Genomic DNA, 18,851 nt, shown 5'->3' with positions numbered 1-18,851 from the left:
AAATCAAAGCTATGCTCCAATGAAACATGAAAAAACGTTTAAACGCTCATAACTCGAAAACTAAGCGAGATACGGCATTTTTGACGGGGATATCCTATAGGGGGAGCCTAATTTTTCATTGAGGTCCAGATCTCTCATATGAGCCCTCGATCAACCCCGTAGCATTATTAGCATAGAAGTTATGCATATTTTAATGTTTTGCAGTTTTTCGAGAATATCTCTCGATCTATCCAACTTAATACAATCGACAGCCAGTGTTTGGAAACCGACTTGTCCCCGTCTTTCCAATGACATCATCATTATTAATAAACCGGCTTAGGATTCTTATAATGAGAGTAGAAGAGAACACAAATTTATCTCTTTTCTCTTTTAGATTAAGGGGCCTGGCTAGAACAAACTGTTGCAGCGCCATCGCTCGATGGGTTCACAGAAACTTCTATGTTGTGACCTGAGATTACCGATATGTTAACCCAAAATATCGACATGTTGACCGAAACTTCGTCCGGATTTTTAACACAGCATTGGACTTCTGTACTATTCTCTCTTCTCTGGCAAGATGCTGCAACAGTCTTTTGATTATGGTATAGTCTTATGTAGATAATACATGTATAGTATCTTTAGTTTTCTTTTGGATGTAAATAAAAATTGTGAACCACGTGCTCCAATAATTTATTTAAAGTTTTTTATTAATCATTTTTATAAAAGAATAATATATATTTAAAAAATGGTAGTAATGACAGGTAAGAATATTTAAAAAATTAAAAACTTAAAATTAAGTATATTGTTACGATCAAAATTAAAAATGAATAATTTAAACAAATGTATTTTTATAAAAATTATAAATTGCTTAAAATTAAAATATTCATTATTCCTCATTTGCTTTTCCAGATATAAATGTGTCTGAATTCATCGAGTCTCATGAATGGGCGAAAAAATTAAGTCTAACTCATGTTGATGAGATAAAATATTTTTTAAATAGTGATCCAGCATTATCATTATCTCATATATTACTTTTTGCTCTAAAATCATTTAAATCATCACCATCAACGATCGATTTAATTCACAGAAATGTTCTTGATTTCATATCAGATCATTATGAGATAAAAATACAGGTTCTTAATTACTTTTTACAACATTTAGATGACACTATACTAGATGTTTCAAATGAAATAAATGGCATCAATTTATTAAAATATCATCATCAAATAATTGATGAAATACTTTCTCAAAAACATCTGAATGCCTGCAGCTATGACTGTCTTACTGAATTTGTGAAATACAATCCATTAATTATTGAAGAAAAGTTACCAAAAATATTCAAAAAAATATTACGTACAAAAAAAGAAACTCAGGAAGAGCAAGCATCGTATGTGTTACTATTGTCTGAAATTTTATATGGTTGTAATCGTATCAAACGAGAAATAAAACTTATCCCATGGATACTGATGGCTGTAGATAAAAATTCTAAGAAGAAAAATTTCTGTGATCAAATTGATGATGTTTTACCTGAAGAGCTCTTAAATAGATTTACTACAGTAGTCTCTAGTATGACTAATGCTCAAATTATTAAACTTTTAATAAGTTTTATTTATCATTTAAAACTAATTGAATCAAAAGAAAGTAAGTAAAAACTTATAGTTGTATTTTTTATTCACCATTAAATTGATTATTTAGTTTGTAAAGTAATTAATTTTTGAGTAATATCGTTTGTTTTTATTGAAGGTAATCCATTAATATCAATACAAATCATGAGTAAATTAATTGTTGCATTTTTCGATGGTGTTCATCTATTTGATAATAGTACCTTAAATATGCAACAAAAATTTGTAAATTGTCTTACAAAATTTGGACACGTTTTAGAAAATTTAAACATATCTACTGCTTCGATAGATAGTAGAGAAATTTTTATGGTATCATTTTTAAAAATCATTAACTCTTGGGAAGCTATGGTTGCATTAATTAAGAAATATGCACCAGATGCATTCACTGAGGATTCGATGTCTTCTATGACAAAAAGTGTTCAAAGTATTCATGAAATAATCGATCGTCAAAATTTGAATCAATGTGGAGATCAAAATTTAGTAAGTTGATAAAAGTATTCTTTCATTCAATTAATAATTGTAATGCATGAATTAAATACTGAAAATTCTAGATTTTTAACTGAGATATTATTATTTTATGTATAGATGAAATGCTATGTATCCTGTAAACTAGAGGAAAGAAGAATTCATGACAATCCTCCATTGGTAGAGAATGATATTGAAATATTAAAAAATATTGATACTTACTGGGAAATATTGTTCGACAAATATCCTTATTTGATACTTCATTTTAATGAACTACAAATTGAATCTTTGGCAAATCTCTTGATCACTAATACTCAATTCGATCAAAATAATATTTTAGATTCTACATATATCACCCATGTTTCTGTACAAAATAATGAAAAGTTAGTAAATGAATTAATATATTTCATTCTTTGTAATATATCTTTAAAATTGAACGATTCATCAACTATGACCAAAAAATTGTTAAAAATTATGGTAAAAAAAAAGTGGGAAGATAAAAGGCTGGATAAAATTTTTGAAAGCTGTAAAGAGTTGCTTTCGAACGAAATAGAATGGATACAAATAAATGACGAATCTATGACTGTTATTACTCAATATTTACAAATACTTTTGGTACTACCATTAATTTACATTAATATTAAGCTAAAGACGTTTATATTTTTAATTATTTTTACAATTGGGAAAGAATCTGAAAAATCAAAGGAAATTGGCCAATTATGCTTGCAAATTTTGTCAGGTAAATATCAAATCATACTTTATTCTTAATGAATATTTAAAAATATGAACAATTTTAATAAAAATTTGTATTATGTTTAGACATTTCAGAAAACGGGAAAATTGATATCTTACAGTATATTTCATCTGAAAACCTCATTAGTGAGCTTCCAAAATATCCTCCAATTATAAAACACCTTCAATGTTCCTTGAAAAACGTATCAAATTATCAAAAAGTTGCAACATTCATTAAAAATAATAAAAATATAGAACATTGTGCTGCTCCTATATTAATCGACTGTATTGAAAATATTAAACCAAGATTAAAGGTTAATGAAAAACGTATTGCCAGGAAATTGGAAAAAAAATTGTCTAAAAGAATTTTAAAAGCTCTACAAAGTGGTGTCAAAACTCCTTATGAAGTTAAATGCCTTACAGCTGCAATCAAAGTTGCTGTTGTATCAGAACAAGTGGATGAATCTTTAGTAGAAAAAATTAACTCAACTTTAGATACAATTTTTAATGTTTGTAAAAATGAACCACAAGATATAAATATCAATCCACTAGTTGAAGAAGGTTTGAAATTAATTGAAGTAGTTCTTTTACATCAATCTCAAATACCCATTGATAAAAAAATCGGCAAAGGAATTTGGCGTTTGATGTTGAAAAATGTATCTGAGAATATTATCAAGAATTTATTTAGCATTACGAGTCCAAAACTTCTGAAGAAAATTTTAACTTTATTAAAAAAACAAATCGTAAGTGATATATTAAATACTAATATTTTAATACATTTTATGAAAAAAAAAATAATAAAATTAACGATTTTTTATAGATATTAGCACACCGAAAACAAGATGATCCACTTCTAACGAACTCTCTACAGATCTGGTGTAGCATCGCTTATGCACAAATAGGCATTCGTTCAAATATGATCCGTCACAGTTATTTACAAGCTTTTTTAAGGTATTTCTCTACATCAACAATATCACATGATCATTATCTTACAGTTTTGAAAATTTGTGAGTTCTCAATACGTGCAAAAAAATCACAATTTCCTGAAAAAACTATTGACTTAGTACTGCTGATTTTGAACGATTTCATCAATGATCCAAGTAAACTGACTGTTACCCTATGTGAAGGAATTTTAGAAGTTTGTTCAGTTTTTGTAAGATTTCGAGCAAGTATAATAACAGAACGATTACCAGCATTATTATACGTTTACCGCAAAGTATTGAAGTTTATAGTTGATGAATCTAGAAAATGTCCTACAGTTAAGCAACGAGAACTTGAATGTTGTTGTTTAAATGCACAAAAACTTACATCGATTCTTGTCAAATCAAAGAAAGATATCGCTCGAATAAGTGCTTATACAATTGCTGATTTAATTGAAATTTATGCTGATGGAGTTGTACCTGTCTACATCAAAGAACCACTAACTGAATGTATCAATATGTTCTTCAGTATTTGTGATCAACATGCAATATCTTTATTACTAAGAGCTTTACCTATATCCATGCAGGAGATATGCAAAACACTATATTCTACGTATACTAAGTTTTATAAATTCACGGGCAAAATATAAATTGTATTATTAGAAATGTTTTTTATTTATATTAAAACTTAAAATAAATTGATATAAATTTTTCACACTGAAACTTAATTTAAAAGAAACTCTAATGATTTATAGTCATAGAGTATTTATTAATTTTAAGTTTTTTTTTATTATTATTTTAATTAATTTAAAGATAATTTAATTCTTAAGGTTGAGTATGAAGTTTGAATTACACATTAAGGGTTTTATCTATTACTTTCATCATTCACAGATGACTATTAAACATTAAAAAAAAAATTACACTTAAAGATTTTATAATGATTTCTCTCAATCCCATAACTCTGGAATGAATTTGAAGATGACATGTTTCCTCTAATTATTTAACAAAAACTTATGTCATTAACTCAATATGATATTCTGAGTATACAAACATTGAAATTGTTATTTTTTTTTACTTAATAAAATTATTTGAAACTATTGCATTTGAATTTAAATTATAGAAAATGTCATTGACATGACAAAAAAAATACTATAATTGTATAAATAAAAGAATGTAATTATTATTAAATTGACCGATGAATACACCACTACAATTAAAATGTAATTTTGTTACAGCTAATTTCGATGATAAACCAAATTTATGAAAATTTAGAATTCCACATGTTCATGTTGTGGTTGATATTCCGGTCATTTAATGAATCATAAAATCAACTATAATTATCAAATCTTTTGTGAATTCCGGAGAATTTGTTTTCTCGTCCACGGTTTCCGCCGTTAAATCCCCATCGATCTAAACAAAGAAAAGTTATTGGTTAACATTAGTTAATAATTAACAAATTAAATTTTTAAAAAATCTAGTTATAAAAATAGAAACTTACTTCGTCCACCGAAGTTATTCGTCTTAGCGGCAAGCTCTGAGAGTTTGGGATTAATTGCTTGATTGGCTTCTTTGAGAACATTAATCAAGTCTTTGGCTTGTCGACTGTTTTGTGGTGTGAAAAATGCGTAACTTGTTCCAGTCGACTGTGATCGTCCCGTTCTTCCAATTCTATGAATATAATCTTCTGATGATGATGGATAATCAAAGTTGATCACGTACTTCACATCGTCAACATCTGATAGAATAAGTTAGTAAGTAAAATATGATTTAATATTATAAATGATTCCGTAAAATAAATGACCAATTCGTTCTAGTAACTTCAGTAATATGATTATTGTGTAATATGAAGTAAACTATAACCAAATAGCGATAAAACAAAATAGTAAAAAAGCAAATTTCTAATAAGTGTTAAAAAGTGTATTACTTGTACGAAAGTCTGTGCAATTAATAAATTTTCATAAAAATATATCAATCGTTAATTTTTAAATTAAAAAAAAAAAGTAATGAAAAAGCAAAACTAATTAAGTTATTATTAAAATATTTTGTAAAGACTTTTGTGTGATAAAAAAATTAGCTGTTTTGTTTCAATGAATTTTTGGAATAAAATGTTAGCTAACATATTTTAATAATACAAACCACAAAACCGCTGAACTTTGCATTCGATGAGAGCGTTAAGAGTACTCTTGAAGATGGTATGTTGAATGCAAGTTCAGTTGACTGTCCCGGGAATATATTCCCGATTAGCGATTGTAGCAAAATCAATAGATTGTTGTCTCGCACCGGCTGAATATATTGACTATGGCGAGTTGTACGTGCAATAACCAGAGCCTTAATTCCACAGCCAATCAGCGCGATTATACCCGAGCACCACCTTTCTACTTACGTGGTACACAGGCCATACACAGAGGCACATTAAGTACATGCTAAACGCACGCGAAATATACGCATGTACATTGCTATATATCACTTATTATATATAGTCTTTTTCAAGAGCACAGACAGTGAGTGAGCCATGGTTCATGTCGTTCGACTTATTTTAGTTCATCGCACACTCAACAGAATCTGTGCACCATGTGCCTCTGAAACAAAAGACAACCAGACTGATTAACATAAATCATGAGATGCCCACACTTATTCCTTAATTAATTAATTGAGCAAGTTTTTAAATTTAATTCTTACTCCTTCAACAAAATGCTTCACCGTTGCTAGCCTTAGACCTAAACCTAATATTTTAGCTGTCAGTGAATTTAATAATTATTAACAATTAAAATTAATCTGTATAATTATAAAACTATAACTAGCTTATAATTAATTAATCTTAAGATATATTAACTTTAATTGTAATACTAATATAGCACTGATGTCAATTATAAGGCACCTTGATCAGGTACTTCTACGTTATCAGCTATTTTTTGCACCAGGAGCAGGCATCACTTCATATTACCAGTCTGTGCTACATCGCCACACCCTCCCAAATATACTTCCTATCTTATTCTTAATAACTTTTTATACGACCCCTCCCTTCACGAGAAAATAACTGAGAACTTTAAAAATTTTTTGCTTTTGAGTTTATCAAGTAATCTTACCGAGTCCACGAGCAGCAACATCTGTTGCTACGAGAATGGATCCTTTTTTATTTCTGAATTCTGAAATTACAAATTTAAAAATTAATTTTTCAATGTCTTATACAAATAGAATTTTTTATTGCTATATGTTGAAAGTTTCTAAAATAATAATACCTCTGAGTACGTAGTCACGTTCTTGTTGTGATTTATCTCCATGCATACACACTGCAGGCCAACCGTATCGTCTGATATTTCTTGTAATACTTTCAACTTTCTTTTTTGTTTCAACAAATATAATTGTTTTACCACCGTCATCATTAACATTGCCAATTTCTTGAAGTAAAGTACCCAATCTAAATAAACAAAAAAATTATTTTATTAATTAACTAATTTATAGTAAAGGAGAAATTTAAAATTAATTTTTTCTTAAATCAGTTCTTCTTAGAGGACAAAATGTGCTGCTAAAATCATAGACTCTCATAACGGGGTTTCATCATGAAAATAAAATTAAAAAAATAATCACAAAATTATTTAAATGAACTTACTTTGCTTCTTTTTCATGTTCTTGACAAACATCAATAATTTGAAGAATATTGTGATTGGCAGACAAAGATAAAGATCCAATGTTTAATTGAGTGTAGTCAACAAGATATTCTTCAGCAAGATTTCTGACTTCTTTGGGCCACGTTGCAGACCACATGAGGACTTGTCTATCAGGTCTGATTTGTTCAATAATTTTTCTAATTTGAGGTTCGAAACCCATGTCTAACATGCGATCAGCTTCATCAAGAACTAGATAAGTGCATCGCCTTAAATTCGTGGTTCCCCTTTCAAGGAAATCAATAAGTCTTCCAGGAGTAGCAATTACGATTTCAACACCTCGTTCTAAATCTCGTGCTTGGCTTCCTTTAGGGGCACCACCAAATATACATGTGTTTCTTACATAAGACAAGGATCCAAATTCATTAGCAACAGTTTGGATTTGTTGAGCGAGTTCTCTGGTTGGTGCGAGAACTAATGCAATAGGACCATCTCCACGATTCAATGGTTGTTGACTATTGATGTGAACGATTGCAGGTAAAATGTAGGCTAGTGTTTTGCCAGATCCAGTCTGAGCGATTCCCACCATGTTACGTCCAGACATAGCAATGGGCCATCCTTGAGCTTGAATTGCAGTTGGTTCTGAGAAACCTTGTTTCTTTAAACTTTCCATTACATAATCAGGGAAATTACTCTCATTAAAGTGTTGAATTGGATTTGGAACCTTTTCTCCTTTTAGCGTAATTTGTTTTACTTGTCTGAATTGCTCAACATCTCGAAAATTTCTTTGAGAAACACTTTGATGTGGAATATAGAAGTCTTTTTTAAAAGGCTTAAGACTTTCATGATCCCAGTTAGGTTTCTTCAGATTTCCACCAGCAATACCGTTAGACGCATTGTTCGCTCGGTTACCGAATCGACTTCCATTGCCTGCGTTTCCATTGGTTGTACGGCTTCCACCTCCATACCCACCACTCCTATTATTGCCGCCGCCGCCATAGCCGTTTCTTGAAGATGAAGCTGAACGCTGGCTACCTGATTTTCCAGATGCACCATTACGGTATCCACCGGATGATCCTCCACTGTAAGTCCTAGAATTGATAAAAATTTTTTTAGCTTCTTGTTCCTTATTATTACTATTGATTAAAATCAAGGCGCAGGAAATAATGGTAGACAGTATTTTTTTGTAGCGAATATAGAGAAACGGATCCAGACATTATGTGTGGACACCGAAGGCATAGTTCGCATTATTTATCTACCTCTTACAAGCATTCATGCTCTGTTGAAAAAAACTACACAGAGGCATGCCAAAATAAGAGGACATTTTCTTTGTTAAACTGATGCAATGAAACGTGGTCAATAAACCAGCGCCTGCGGCGTGCACGTAATGGCCGTCAAGACCCACACAATGGAAGCGAAAAATTTATAAACGTTTGCCAACGAAATTCACTTTTCAAGTTTTTTCATTGAAATTATTCAATATAAACTAACAAATAAGGTTAAAATTTATTAAAAGAAAGTTATAAATTACTTACATGTTCGAAATGGTGTGGTATGCTTTACAGTCCCTTAGGATGAAAAACGGTTCAATTGACTTATGGATGTAATTAAGCGGCAAAGATTTCTGCACAATTGAAAAAAATTTTAAGAACATGATTGTTAGTTAAATTCTACAATGAAATAATGAAAAAAAAAATTTAAAGTTAAAAATATAATTGAAAATGATAGGAATAAAAATAGACGTAACGTACCCGTGCCGCTGTTAGGGACGGAAAGAACGCTTGGAGTTGCCGGAAGTATGTCATTCCCTCAAAAATCAATGGTGGGGACGATCAATATGCGCAGTAGCTTTTCAAGTATCTCTGCACATGCGCGGGCCATTTGAATAATCAATTATTGATTTTTTGGCTGGGTTATTTCACACAACAAACACTCTCGAATGTTCTATTATTGTTATTTTTAATGTACATTATTTATCAAATGAATCGTATTAATGAATCTACATTAATCTTTTATTAACTAAGTAATTTTCTATACTTTCTACAATAATAGTACAAGTATGGGCATCCATTTCAGTGAGATATTTGGAGCCAAAAAGATATAAACGTAAAAATATTAAACTTATCTATAACTGTTTGATTTAACAAATTTAATGTTTATTTATTAAACTTTTTATAAAAAACAATAAAATTCAATAATTACCTTGAATAAAAAAGTTGAGTTATAGTCAAGATCATTACTATTATTTGGAGCATCATGAGAAAATGGTTGTTTCATTGACTAGCTTATACTAACGGTCTCCTTGAAGCAAATGCTTGCATCATCATATGAAATTATAAATAAAAAACTATGTTCGGTATGACATCAATTTACAATTTTTTATTGATTCTAGGAAAATTTTGAGAATTATCTATTCTCTAAAATTTTTGAAATAAAATTCCTAGATGCCTTATTGGTGCAAAATAATATTTGGATTGATAATTTATTAAAAATTTATATAACAGTAATTAAAAAATTTGCTCAATAATGATTCATCATTTACTTTTGAACATACTATGGCATATACACTGTATGTAATCATGACGTTTTGAAATGAAGCTGAAAAATAACTGAAACGAAATAAAATGCCTTTGAAAATTATTGATTGGTTCAAGAACAATAAGAAAATAGTTTTCATTGCGATGTCAGCAATAGTGTCGATACTATGTGTCGTCAGATTTATATTAGCTCAGTATTTTTATCATAATCATACTAATGAATATTAAAATAATGATGATTCAACAACAGCTGTGTTAAACATTTAACAATAAAAATATGTTTGACTCTTTTTAACGAAGAATGTTCTCTACAAATAGAGTTATAAATATACTGCTGCCAATAACGAATAATATTGAATATACAAGTGTATTCGTATGAATAAGTAATATTAAATAGTGCAACAGAAGGTTGAAGGAATACATACTTACAATTTTGATGCTACGAAAACTTCATTTGAAGTTGGAGAATATTATGCATTTACACAAAAAGTTAATTTGATGTAACAAAATACATAAAAGATTGATATTAATAATGATAGTATTGAGGATGTATGGAAAGATGGGTCAGGTAAATAAAAATTCACATGAATCAATTTTAATATATTTGAATCATTTTATTTCTATTATAATACTGTATAACATACAAGAAATGCACTTTAGTGAAACCTACAGAAGAGAATCTGAATGTAGAGCAATATTAATTTAATATTTCTTTTTTTAAATGTTAAATATTTATTTAATAATATTGATTTTTTTTATTTTCAGGGGCGTTGAATCTAATTGTCTTTCATTCTCTTATCCAACTTCTTATCAACTTAAAAAAAAAATTATAGAAGGCGATAACGACACTACATTGGGTGTTCCTTCATTAAATTTTTTCCTACATCAAAATGTTTGTTATTCAAACTTTTCATGTTTTTTCTTGTTAGTTCAAGAATTTTTTAACAACACATTATGTATTGTTTTTATACCACACGTACGCCTATATATCACGTTATTTTTCCAAATACATTTTGTCATGGTCAGAAAATAAATATGATTATTTTTATTTCGTTTTCATTATTAACTGCCACTGCTTACGACTCTTTCTCTCACTATCTCTTTCTCTCTTACTTTCTTACATTGCATTTTTAATGTTTAAAAAGTTTATCTTCTTCTTGAAATAACTAACTTTTGACTGGAATAAACATTCGGCTAACGACCAGGAAACGGCTTCTTGGTACTCTCGTTTCATTTAGTATCACAAACTAGTATCAAATATAAAACTTACACAAGCCTGTTAAATCCGCCTGATTATTATTAAATATACAATCATCCTCCTTATTTTTCATTTCATTTATTACTTTTTAGTTTTTATAATAATAATTATAATAATAATAATATAGTAATAATGATAATAATCAGTAGTCAAAAAATTTTTTTTTCTTTTTCATGTGTCGAAAAAGAATATAAGTGTACCTGTACACTGAGATATTTGAATGATAATTGAAGTATGATAATGATTTTGACTAGATTTTTTAGATGAATTTCTTTTAACTATGAAAATTCAAGAATATATTTTTAAGAAAGCTTCAACAGTCAATTGTTAAATCTATAAGACAACAAATTTGACAAGTTTTGTACGGAAATAAGTTTGTCAATAAAAAATAATAATTATTATTAATAAATTAATTATCTAATGGATCAATTACTTGAGAAGGGTATATATTAACAAATAACGAGATGGTGTCGCATAGTAAAGATTGCAAATTTTCAATTAATTTATAGTTACAATATAATCGGCGTGTCACATTCTCGAGAAAGGTAGGTGTTCCATTATGAAAAAATCAATAAAAAATATTTAATATATAGATATTTAGTATATATAACGTTAATAGGTTATATTTTTTTCTTTCTTCATTATAATGATAGTTACTTCATGTATTTATAGTCATTAAATAAGACTACACGTAACTCAATAGAGAACGGAGTGAAAGTCATTTGTTAATAAGACAATGGAAGATTATTATAAATATAAATAAAAAAAAAACTCTAGACAAATCACGAGACTAAATTAATATGAGTAGCCGTTTGTTTTTGTTAATTAATATATCGCGGACGGCATCAGTACAATTATGTAAAATATTTTTAATAAATATTTAATATACAAATGGATGTATCGACAGTTATACAAACGCGTTCGCGATTGCTTATCAATTGTGTTCATTATGTGGCAAAGATCAGTCTTGTTTTATAAGGGAGATACTTGTTAATATGCACACCGACATTTTTAATAACAATATAAAAAAACGTACATGTACGCGACATATCACAGCGCTCAGCGTTACAATTAAGGTACTCGAGTTTATTTTAACAATTATTTTTCATTATTCATTACAAAATTGTTATTTCTTCAGCCAATTCACTAAAGAAAAAAACTACAAATACATTGTATTATATACTGAGGCGCACGCGACATTCACGCGTATTAATAATTACTTATCACTCATCATTTATTACTGATTGATGATTTATAAGCACAGGAAAAAAATTAACCCTCTCATCGTATAGGTCAATAATGATGAAAAAAAAACCTTCTCCGTTCTTTTATATTATTTTTTGATCGCCTTGTTTCACTTGGCATTTGATCAAATACCTTCTTTACGAATCTATTTTAACAAAGGTTTATTAATTTTTTATTATACACAGCAATCACGACTGATAACTGGGTCGAATACTAAGTAATTCTTGCACGCCTATCTTTCTCATCAATTGGCGACACGTTATATTATTTTGTTAGTTTCTCTTCTTTTTCAACAAGCGATCACTATCTATTTTATATGTGCGTGTTGTTTTTTTTTAACTGTATTAGCACATAATTATTAATCATTAAATCTATATATGCGAACACCCATAGATATTTTTTGTTTTCAACACGTATTTTATCCTGTTGCTCTTTTTTTACTTTTAATTATTTACTTTCAAAAAATAATTCTTAGCTATCCTTAATATACCTAACTAACAATCGGAGTAGAGTAAGAGTATCAGATAGCAGAGGTCTCGTCGTTGCCCCGTTTATTCTACTTTACTATTTATTTTTCATAAATTTTCTGTTTTATTTTGTTTTCTCTCTCACCTCTCACACACCCTTTTTAATACAGTTCATTATTATTTCTTTCATTAATTCGTATATTTATTAATTATACCAATTGCTGAGAAACTCATTAACTGCTTCAATTTACAATATTTCAATTTTTCTTCTTTGTTGATTAATCTTTGTTTTACCAGTCGATAGCAGGGTTTTCATCGTAATAACATGATATGGTATACCACATATATAAAATTGATGAGATACGTTCCCTATTTTTAGACGATGTAACACAGCAGAATAGTTTCTTTGCGCTACTACATTTTACATATCACAGATCTACATGTAATCTTTCTATCGATACCTGGATGTCTATTATTTTATATATTTTCTAATCATGTATTATTAATTATTATTAAAAGAGGGAAAAAAATCAAATATTTATCATTTCCCCTGTAATTTTATCATTTTTATATTAATGTAAATTCAATAGTATTTGATAAAAAATATTACATCGAAATTCGATAGAAAGTATACATTAATGTACGGCAGCCTCCAACATTCATTATTGATAATTTTTGTTTCTTATTTTTTTTCTTTTTTTTTTCATTATTTTTAATTCAAACCTCAGCGTCTGTCGATTTCTATACTGAGTGCAGAAATCAAATTGAGTAATAGAGAATACATAAACCTAAAAACTACAACTGAATAAAATAATTGTTAATTTTTCAATAGAGCTACTAGTTCGTGTGCGTTGTATGAGGCTACTTGAACAAATACAATATAATAACATTATAATAATATAAACGATAATAATAATAACTATAACATTAATAATAATTATAACAAATGGCCTAATATAAATAACTACATCAATATCAATGAATGATATATTAAAAAATCGACCAGACGTGAGATAATTATGGAGGACCGTAATATGCAATAAATTGTTTGTTGGTCATAGAGATCCTCATTATGATTAAGGCATTAAATTTTTATCTCATTTTTATTTTATTTCATATTAAAATGCAGTATACGGCTATTCAATTTCCAAATATTGAAAAAGGAACTGCCCTACACGAGCCGTTTTTTCTTTAAAGTTACGGAAAACACTAATGGACTCGTAGTACATGTTGGATAATAGTAGCATCATCTTTATGCAGCTTATCAAACTGATTAATGTTATATAATTAATGTTATAAGCAATCTAAACTTGTACTGTTTAAATTAAACATAAACGATGGAAAAAAAATTTTTCACTAAATTTTTTTTTAATCTTTTAATGCGTCAAACTAAAACAGGTACGATTGGGATTTATTAAATCGCAGCCACAGCCTGCACAATGCGCAAATTGGGACCACTTGGTGGCCAGTTGCATAAATATCAAACAACATTTGTTTCATATAATTCGTTGATTTAACAACAAATTACTTTTTTTCATACAAAAATAAAGTACCGAGCTCTGCTATGTGATGCACAGCCATGCAACTATTCGCCCATCTTTTATCTCACTCATTATTATTTTATTATTTTTATATTATAGTTATTTAATTCTATTTCAAATGTGGGCCATTTGATATCAGTCAATCCTGCTCTCAAATTAATTTCAAGAGTTTTTTTTTACCGAAAGACATTTAAATCGAGACACAAATCCAGTCTCGCCTAAAAAGATACATTTATTATTTTTCATTGGACGCAGGGCTTAATTTTTATGCAAAAGGCCTTTTTTGTTGAACGTCTTCAGCATATACGAAAAATTTTAAATTAATATTATAAATCGTTAATCCTAACCCACCCCCCTTCTATACGTTTCGTGCATTTCAAAAAAGCATACAGATAGTTTACATAATTATCGCAAAGAGATTACTATTCAATTAGCATATCAATGACCATCTTTTATCTATATTTGTGGTCATGTTGAAATATTTGTTTAAGATTATTAATATTAATATATAATTAATTATACCATCGAGCTATTACTAACATTAAGACTCGACTGGAATGTGCCTCCAAATATTGGCGCATAGTTTTTTTAATTTTTTTATTATATTCATCATTAATTCTCCCACGTTTAGTTTTAAGTGATATTGTACTTTATAAAATATTAAACGAATAAGCAAAGTACTTTGAAAGAACAATTACTTAATCACAAGAAAGTATTAATAGGCCTTAGAATATAAATAAGTTGACAAATTATTACGATAAATTTTTCAAATTGAAGTAAATAATGTGTCTATTAATATTAAAATACTTCAGTCAACGCTGAAGGATAATGGCCAATGTGCATCATTCCAGAAAAGTACAAACAATAACCATTTAACCAGAAAAAAATTAGAATAATAATAAAATATCGGATGATGAAAATATGAATTAGAAGTGAATCACCTCATTTAATTGGCGACTTGTGAAAAATGTCAATGCATTTATAATAAAATCTGCATTGACTGTAATCACTGATTATTATTGAACGCAAACCTTAATTAATTTACCTTTCACTGTTGAACTGGTGTTGGAGGGTAAGGGTACCCGTAAGGTGAAACAGCTTGATGGAATTGTCCATATCCCATTGATTGATAAGCACAAGGATTGGCAGTAGGTGGTGGACGGTTTGTCTGGAAGAACTTGTTGCTAACTAAACTCTGAATTCCAGACTCTGTATGTCCACCAGAAGGCATAAGGAATGGTGGAGGCATTGAATAAACTCCTTGTCCATTTTGATTGCCATTATAAGTTGGATTTTGTCGTGGAGTATTCATGTTGCGATTGTTTTGATATCCTGAATTACGAGGTTGATAACGAGAGTTATTTTGAGTAGATTGATAAGTTTGAGACGGACAAGTAGTTGGAGCTTGCTGATGATAACCATTCTGCTGCTGTTGATATCCAGAATTATTTTGACGTTGTTGTTGATTGTAATTGTACTGACTTGGCCAATTGTTTTGCTGACGTGATACGTGATTTGATACGTATCCATTTTGCTGCCGATGCATATTCTGTCTTTCGTTTTGTGTGTGGTTGTTTTGCTGATAATGCATGTTTGAATGCTGATTGGTACTGGGCCAGCCGGTACTTGATGCTGGACTCGAATTACCTCTTGAGCTAGTGCTCACATTATCTTTATTACTAGAGCGTGAATTGTTCCAACGTTGACGACCTTTTCCATATTGTGCTTTCTGTGCGTTAGCTAGGTCAGCTAATTGAGGATTGATATTTTGGCCAGCTTCTTCAAGAACGGAAATTAATTCTTTCGCTTGTCGAGCATTGTTGGGAGTAAAGTATGCATAAGCAGTTCCAGCAGCTTGACAACGACCAGTTCTACCAATACGATGGATATAATCTTCAGAGCTGTTAGGATAATCAAAATTAACAACGTACTTAACATCTTCAACATCAAGACCTCTTGCTGCAACATCTGTAGCTACTAGAATAGATGTTTTTCCACTTCTAAATTCGTTCAGAACATAATCACGTTCTGGTTGTGATTTATCTCCATGAATAGCAATGGCTGACCATCCTTCACGTTTTATTGCTTTTGTGATATCATCAACTTTCTTCTTTGTCTCTACGAATATTATTGTCTTGTTTCCTCGGTCACATCCTATCTCACGAAGTAATTCGGAAAGCTTAGTTTCTTTTTCATGTTCTTGACAAATTTCTATAATCTGCCGGATATTGTGATTTGCAGCTAAAGTCAAAGAACCAATATTAATTTGGATATAATCGGTAAGAAAATCTTCTGCGAGTGCTTGTACTTCTTTAGGCCACGTTGCCGACCACATAAGAACTTGACGATCAGGTCTGATTTGTTCAATAATTTTACGAATTTGTGGCTCGAATCCCATATCTAACATTCTGTCAGCTTCATCCAAAACAAGGTAAGTACATCTTTTTAGATTAGTTGTACCTTTTTCTAAGAAATCGATAAGACGTCCAGGTGTGGCGATGCAAATTTCAACCCCGCGTTCAAGATCACGAGCCTGTGGTCCTTTTGGAGATCCGCCAAATATACAAGTGTTGCGAATGCATGACGATGATCCAAAATCTCGAGCAACTGTTTGAATTTGTTGAGCTAATTCTCGTGTTGGTGCTAAAACTAACACAATCGGTCCTTCTCCACGACTTAATCGTGGTTGATGATTAATGTGTACAGTTGCCGGTAGAATATACTAAAATAAAAGCAATATTTTGTAAGCATGAAGGTTCAAAAATCATAATAAAAGCGTTAAGATATAATACACTTACTGCTAATGTTTTTCCTGATCCAGTTTGAGCAATGCCAACTAGATCGCGACCACTAAGAGCAATAGGCCAACCTTGAGCTTGAATAGCAGTTGGTTCTTTAAATCCTTGTTTACAAATTTCCTGCATGACATAGTCTGGGAAGTTGCTCTCTTCGAAAGCTTGAATAGGTAATGGAGTATTATTTCCTTTGACTGTAATTTCTTTTCCCATATGATAACGTGCAACATCATCATTGGAACGACTTCTTATGTTTGGATGAGGTACATAAAGATTCTTTGTAATTAATGGTAATGACTCTAAATCCCAATTAGGTTTTTTCAACAAGTCGCCAGGGCACTTTTTCTGAATTTGCTTTTTCGTATTTTTCGGATTGAATTTCATGTTCTGATTTTGTTGCTGCTGCTGTTGTTGTTGTTGACTATTCCAATAAGTGCCACTCACATTTCTGTTGCCATATTCCCTGTTACTTCTAGGTCTGTAGCTATAAATAATTAAGCACAATGCACATCAAAAAATTTCATTTCAATAGTTAAATTTATTCCGTAATTACGTCGAAACAACCCCAGAATTGTATGAACAAATAGTTAAATTCACATTAAAATTCAATTACTAAAATATTCATTAGTCAAGTGACATTACATCGGTAGAAATTATTAGTGATTAAATTTCTGTCAAAAGAAATTATTGAATATTTATTTTTAAATGACTTGATAAAATAAAATAATTATGAAGTAATAATTTTTTATAATTATTAATTATTGACTTGTGACAGAATCGTTGAAATGTATGTAGTAATATCGGAGATGACAATGAAAAATTTAATCGAATAAAAATGCTAATTAAAAATTTATTCATAAATCATCAAACATTGATTAAAACTTAACGATAGTTTCATGATTATTTGTCATGGGCAAATAGAAAGATCTACTTAGAACAAGAGAAGTCTACAAGATGGCCGATGCTTAAATGGAGTTTCAAGTACGATCAGCCATAATGGAAAACTTATTTTAAATAAATTAAAATATATTTCAAAATGCTTACGAAGTTTGATTTGTATACCCGTTGCTATACATTTTGTATAGCTTTATAATAATCCAGTTGTGATGACTTTTTTTCGAATAACACGCCTTTTTTCTCCAACGATATTAGCTCTTGCCAATCAAACCTGGGAATGTTCAAGAGTTTTGTTCTTTAATCTGCATAAATCTCAAGTTGGAAGGGTTTTTTAATAATAATTAAATAAATTTGAGATTACTGTAATATTCTTCGGTAATTTGATCAATAAATAGTGAAAGAGAACCATGGAAAATTAGAAATAAGTTCGCAGTACTTACTCCGTAAACCCGGTGAACAGAGTCGACAATGGCTAACAGGCAAAGGGAAGACGGAAATGAGCAGCGAGTAAAGATTTACTGTACGTGACGCAATTTCCGTGGAATCACGTGATGGCTAAAGGACCAATAATAAAGCAAGATGCTAGAATTTCTACGCTGGCGCGACAACATCCAATGACAGAACGAACTCGAAAATCGATCGTCTGTTTTCGCTCCCCGCTATAAAAATGTAGCCTTCTTTTTTCTCGATCTTTCTCCTACATGACAATGCACACCCAAATTCTGATTATGTACTTCAAAATATTTATTAATTAGGGAAATTGAAGAGTCTTTGCATTTTCCTTTGAT

The 18,851-nt window shown here is 29.8% G+C and overlaps 3 protein-coding genes across 5 annotated transcripts; 1 reads left to right on the top strand and 2 right to left on the bottom strand.

The window, feature by feature from the left end:
* The first annotated feature begins 563 nt into the window (after positions 1 to 563).
* On the top strand, positions 564 to 4,441 carry LOC118072543 (uncharacterized). Its single transcript, XM_035092499.1, has 6 exons — positions 564 to 740; positions 889 to 1,620; positions 1,723 to 2,081; positions 2,187 to 2,805; positions 2,886 to 3,541; positions 3,619 to 4,441. The coding sequence occupies exons 1-6, from the start codon at positions 725 to 727 to the stop codon at positions 4,366 to 4,368; spliced, it is 3,132 nt and encodes a 1,043-aa protein (XP_034948390.1). The 5' UTR covers positions 564 to 724; the 3' UTR covers positions 4,369 to 4,441.
* Positions 4,442 to 4,873: 432 nt separating this feature from the next.
* Positions 4,874 to 9,185, bottom strand: LOC118072545 (ATP-dependent RNA helicase p62-like). 2 transcript variants are annotated; one of them, XM_035092502.1, is made up of 7 exons: positions 9,075 to 9,185; positions 8,859 to 8,947; positions 7,329 to 8,414; positions 6,958 to 7,136; positions 6,805 to 6,864; positions 5,217 to 5,453; positions 4,874 to 5,128 (listed from the first exon to the last, which is right to left on the bottom strand). In XM_035092502.1, exons 1-7 carry the CDS (start codon positions 9,126 to 9,128, stop codon positions 5,046 to 5,048), a joined length of 1,788 nt encoding a protein of 595 aa, XP_034948393.1. In that variant the 5' UTR covers positions 9,129 to 9,185; the 3' UTR covers positions 4,874 to 5,045. The 2 variants fall into 2 exon arrangements, 1 of the variants encoding a protein (XP_034948393.1); XR_004691017.1 differs by lacking the exon at positions 4,874 to 5,128 and adding an exon at positions 5,855 to 6,297 and having other exon boundaries at positions 5,315 to 5,453.
* Positions 9,186 to 10,618: 1,433 nt separating this feature from the next.
* LOC118072544 (DEAD-box ATP-dependent RNA helicase 20-like) lies at positions 10,619 to 18,643 on the bottom strand. 2 transcript variants are annotated; one of them, XM_035092500.1, is made up of 4 exons: positions 18,504 to 18,643; positions 18,211 to 18,334; positions 17,170 to 17,650; positions 10,619 to 17,093 (listed from the first exon to the last, which is right to left on the bottom strand). In XM_035092500.1, the coding sequence occupies exons 2-4, from the start codon at positions 18,240 to 18,242 to the stop codon at positions 15,420 to 15,422; spliced, it is 2,187 nt and encodes a 728-aa protein (XP_034948391.1). In that variant the 5' UTR covers positions 18,243 to 18,334; positions 18,504 to 18,643; the 3' UTR covers positions 10,619 to 15,419. The 2 variants fall into 2 exon arrangements, with proteins under 2 accessions (XP_034948391.1, XP_034948392.1); XM_035092501.1 differs by having other exon boundaries at positions 17,170 to 17,644.
* Between the last annotated feature and the right edge of the window lie 208 nt (positions 18,644 to 18,851).

The sequence above is a fragment of the Chelonus insularis genome, unplaced genomic scaffold (assembly GCF_013357705.1).
Source record: "Chelonus insularis isolate UGA/USDA-ARS -01 unplaced genomic scaffold, ASM1335770v1 contig_94_pilon, whole genome shotgun sequence".
NCBI classification, from domain to species: domain Eukaryota; kingdom Metazoa; phylum Arthropoda; class Insecta; order Hymenoptera; family Braconidae; genus Chelonus; species Chelonus insularis.
Note: the sequence above shows the minus strand (reverse complement) of the source record. Positions and strands in the feature narration are given on the sequence as shown.

Excerpts from the sequence above, each read along its gene's own strand:
- LOC118072543 (XM_035092499.1), top strand. Across the intron at positions 1,621-1,722 it reads ACTAATTGAATCAAAAGAAA|GTAATCCATTAATATCAATA; the intron begins GTAAGTAAAAAC and ends TTTTTATTGAAG. Across the intron at positions 2,806-2,885 it reads ATGCTTGCAAATTTTGTCAG|ACATTTCAGAAAACGGGAAA; the intron begins GTAAATATCAAA and ends TATTATGTTTAG.
- LOC118072545 (XM_035092502.1), bottom strand. The coding sequence starts at position 9,128 with ATGACATACTTCCGGCAACTCCAAGCGTTCTTTCCGTCCCTAACAGCG. Across the intron at positions 8,948-9,074 it reads CGTCCCTAACAGCGGCACGG|AAATCTTTGCCGCTTAATTA; the intron begins GTACGTTACGTC and ends TCAATTGTGCAG. Across the intron at positions 5,129-5,216 it reads GAATAACTTCGGTGGACGAA|ATCGATGGGGATTTAACGGC; the intron begins GTAAGTTTCTAT and ends TTCTTTGTTTAG.
- LOC118072544 (XM_035092500.1), bottom strand. The coding sequence starts at position 18,242 with ATGTATAGCAACGGGTATACAAATCAAACTTC. Across the intron at positions 17,651-18,210 it reads GGGTATACAAATCAAACTTC|CTACAGACCTAGAAGTAACA; the intron begins GTAAGCATTTTG and ends AATTATTTATAG. Across the intron at positions 17,094-17,169 it reads GATCAGGAAAAACATTAGCA|TATATTCTACCGGCAACTGT; the intron begins GTAAGTGTATTA and ends CTTTTATTTTAG.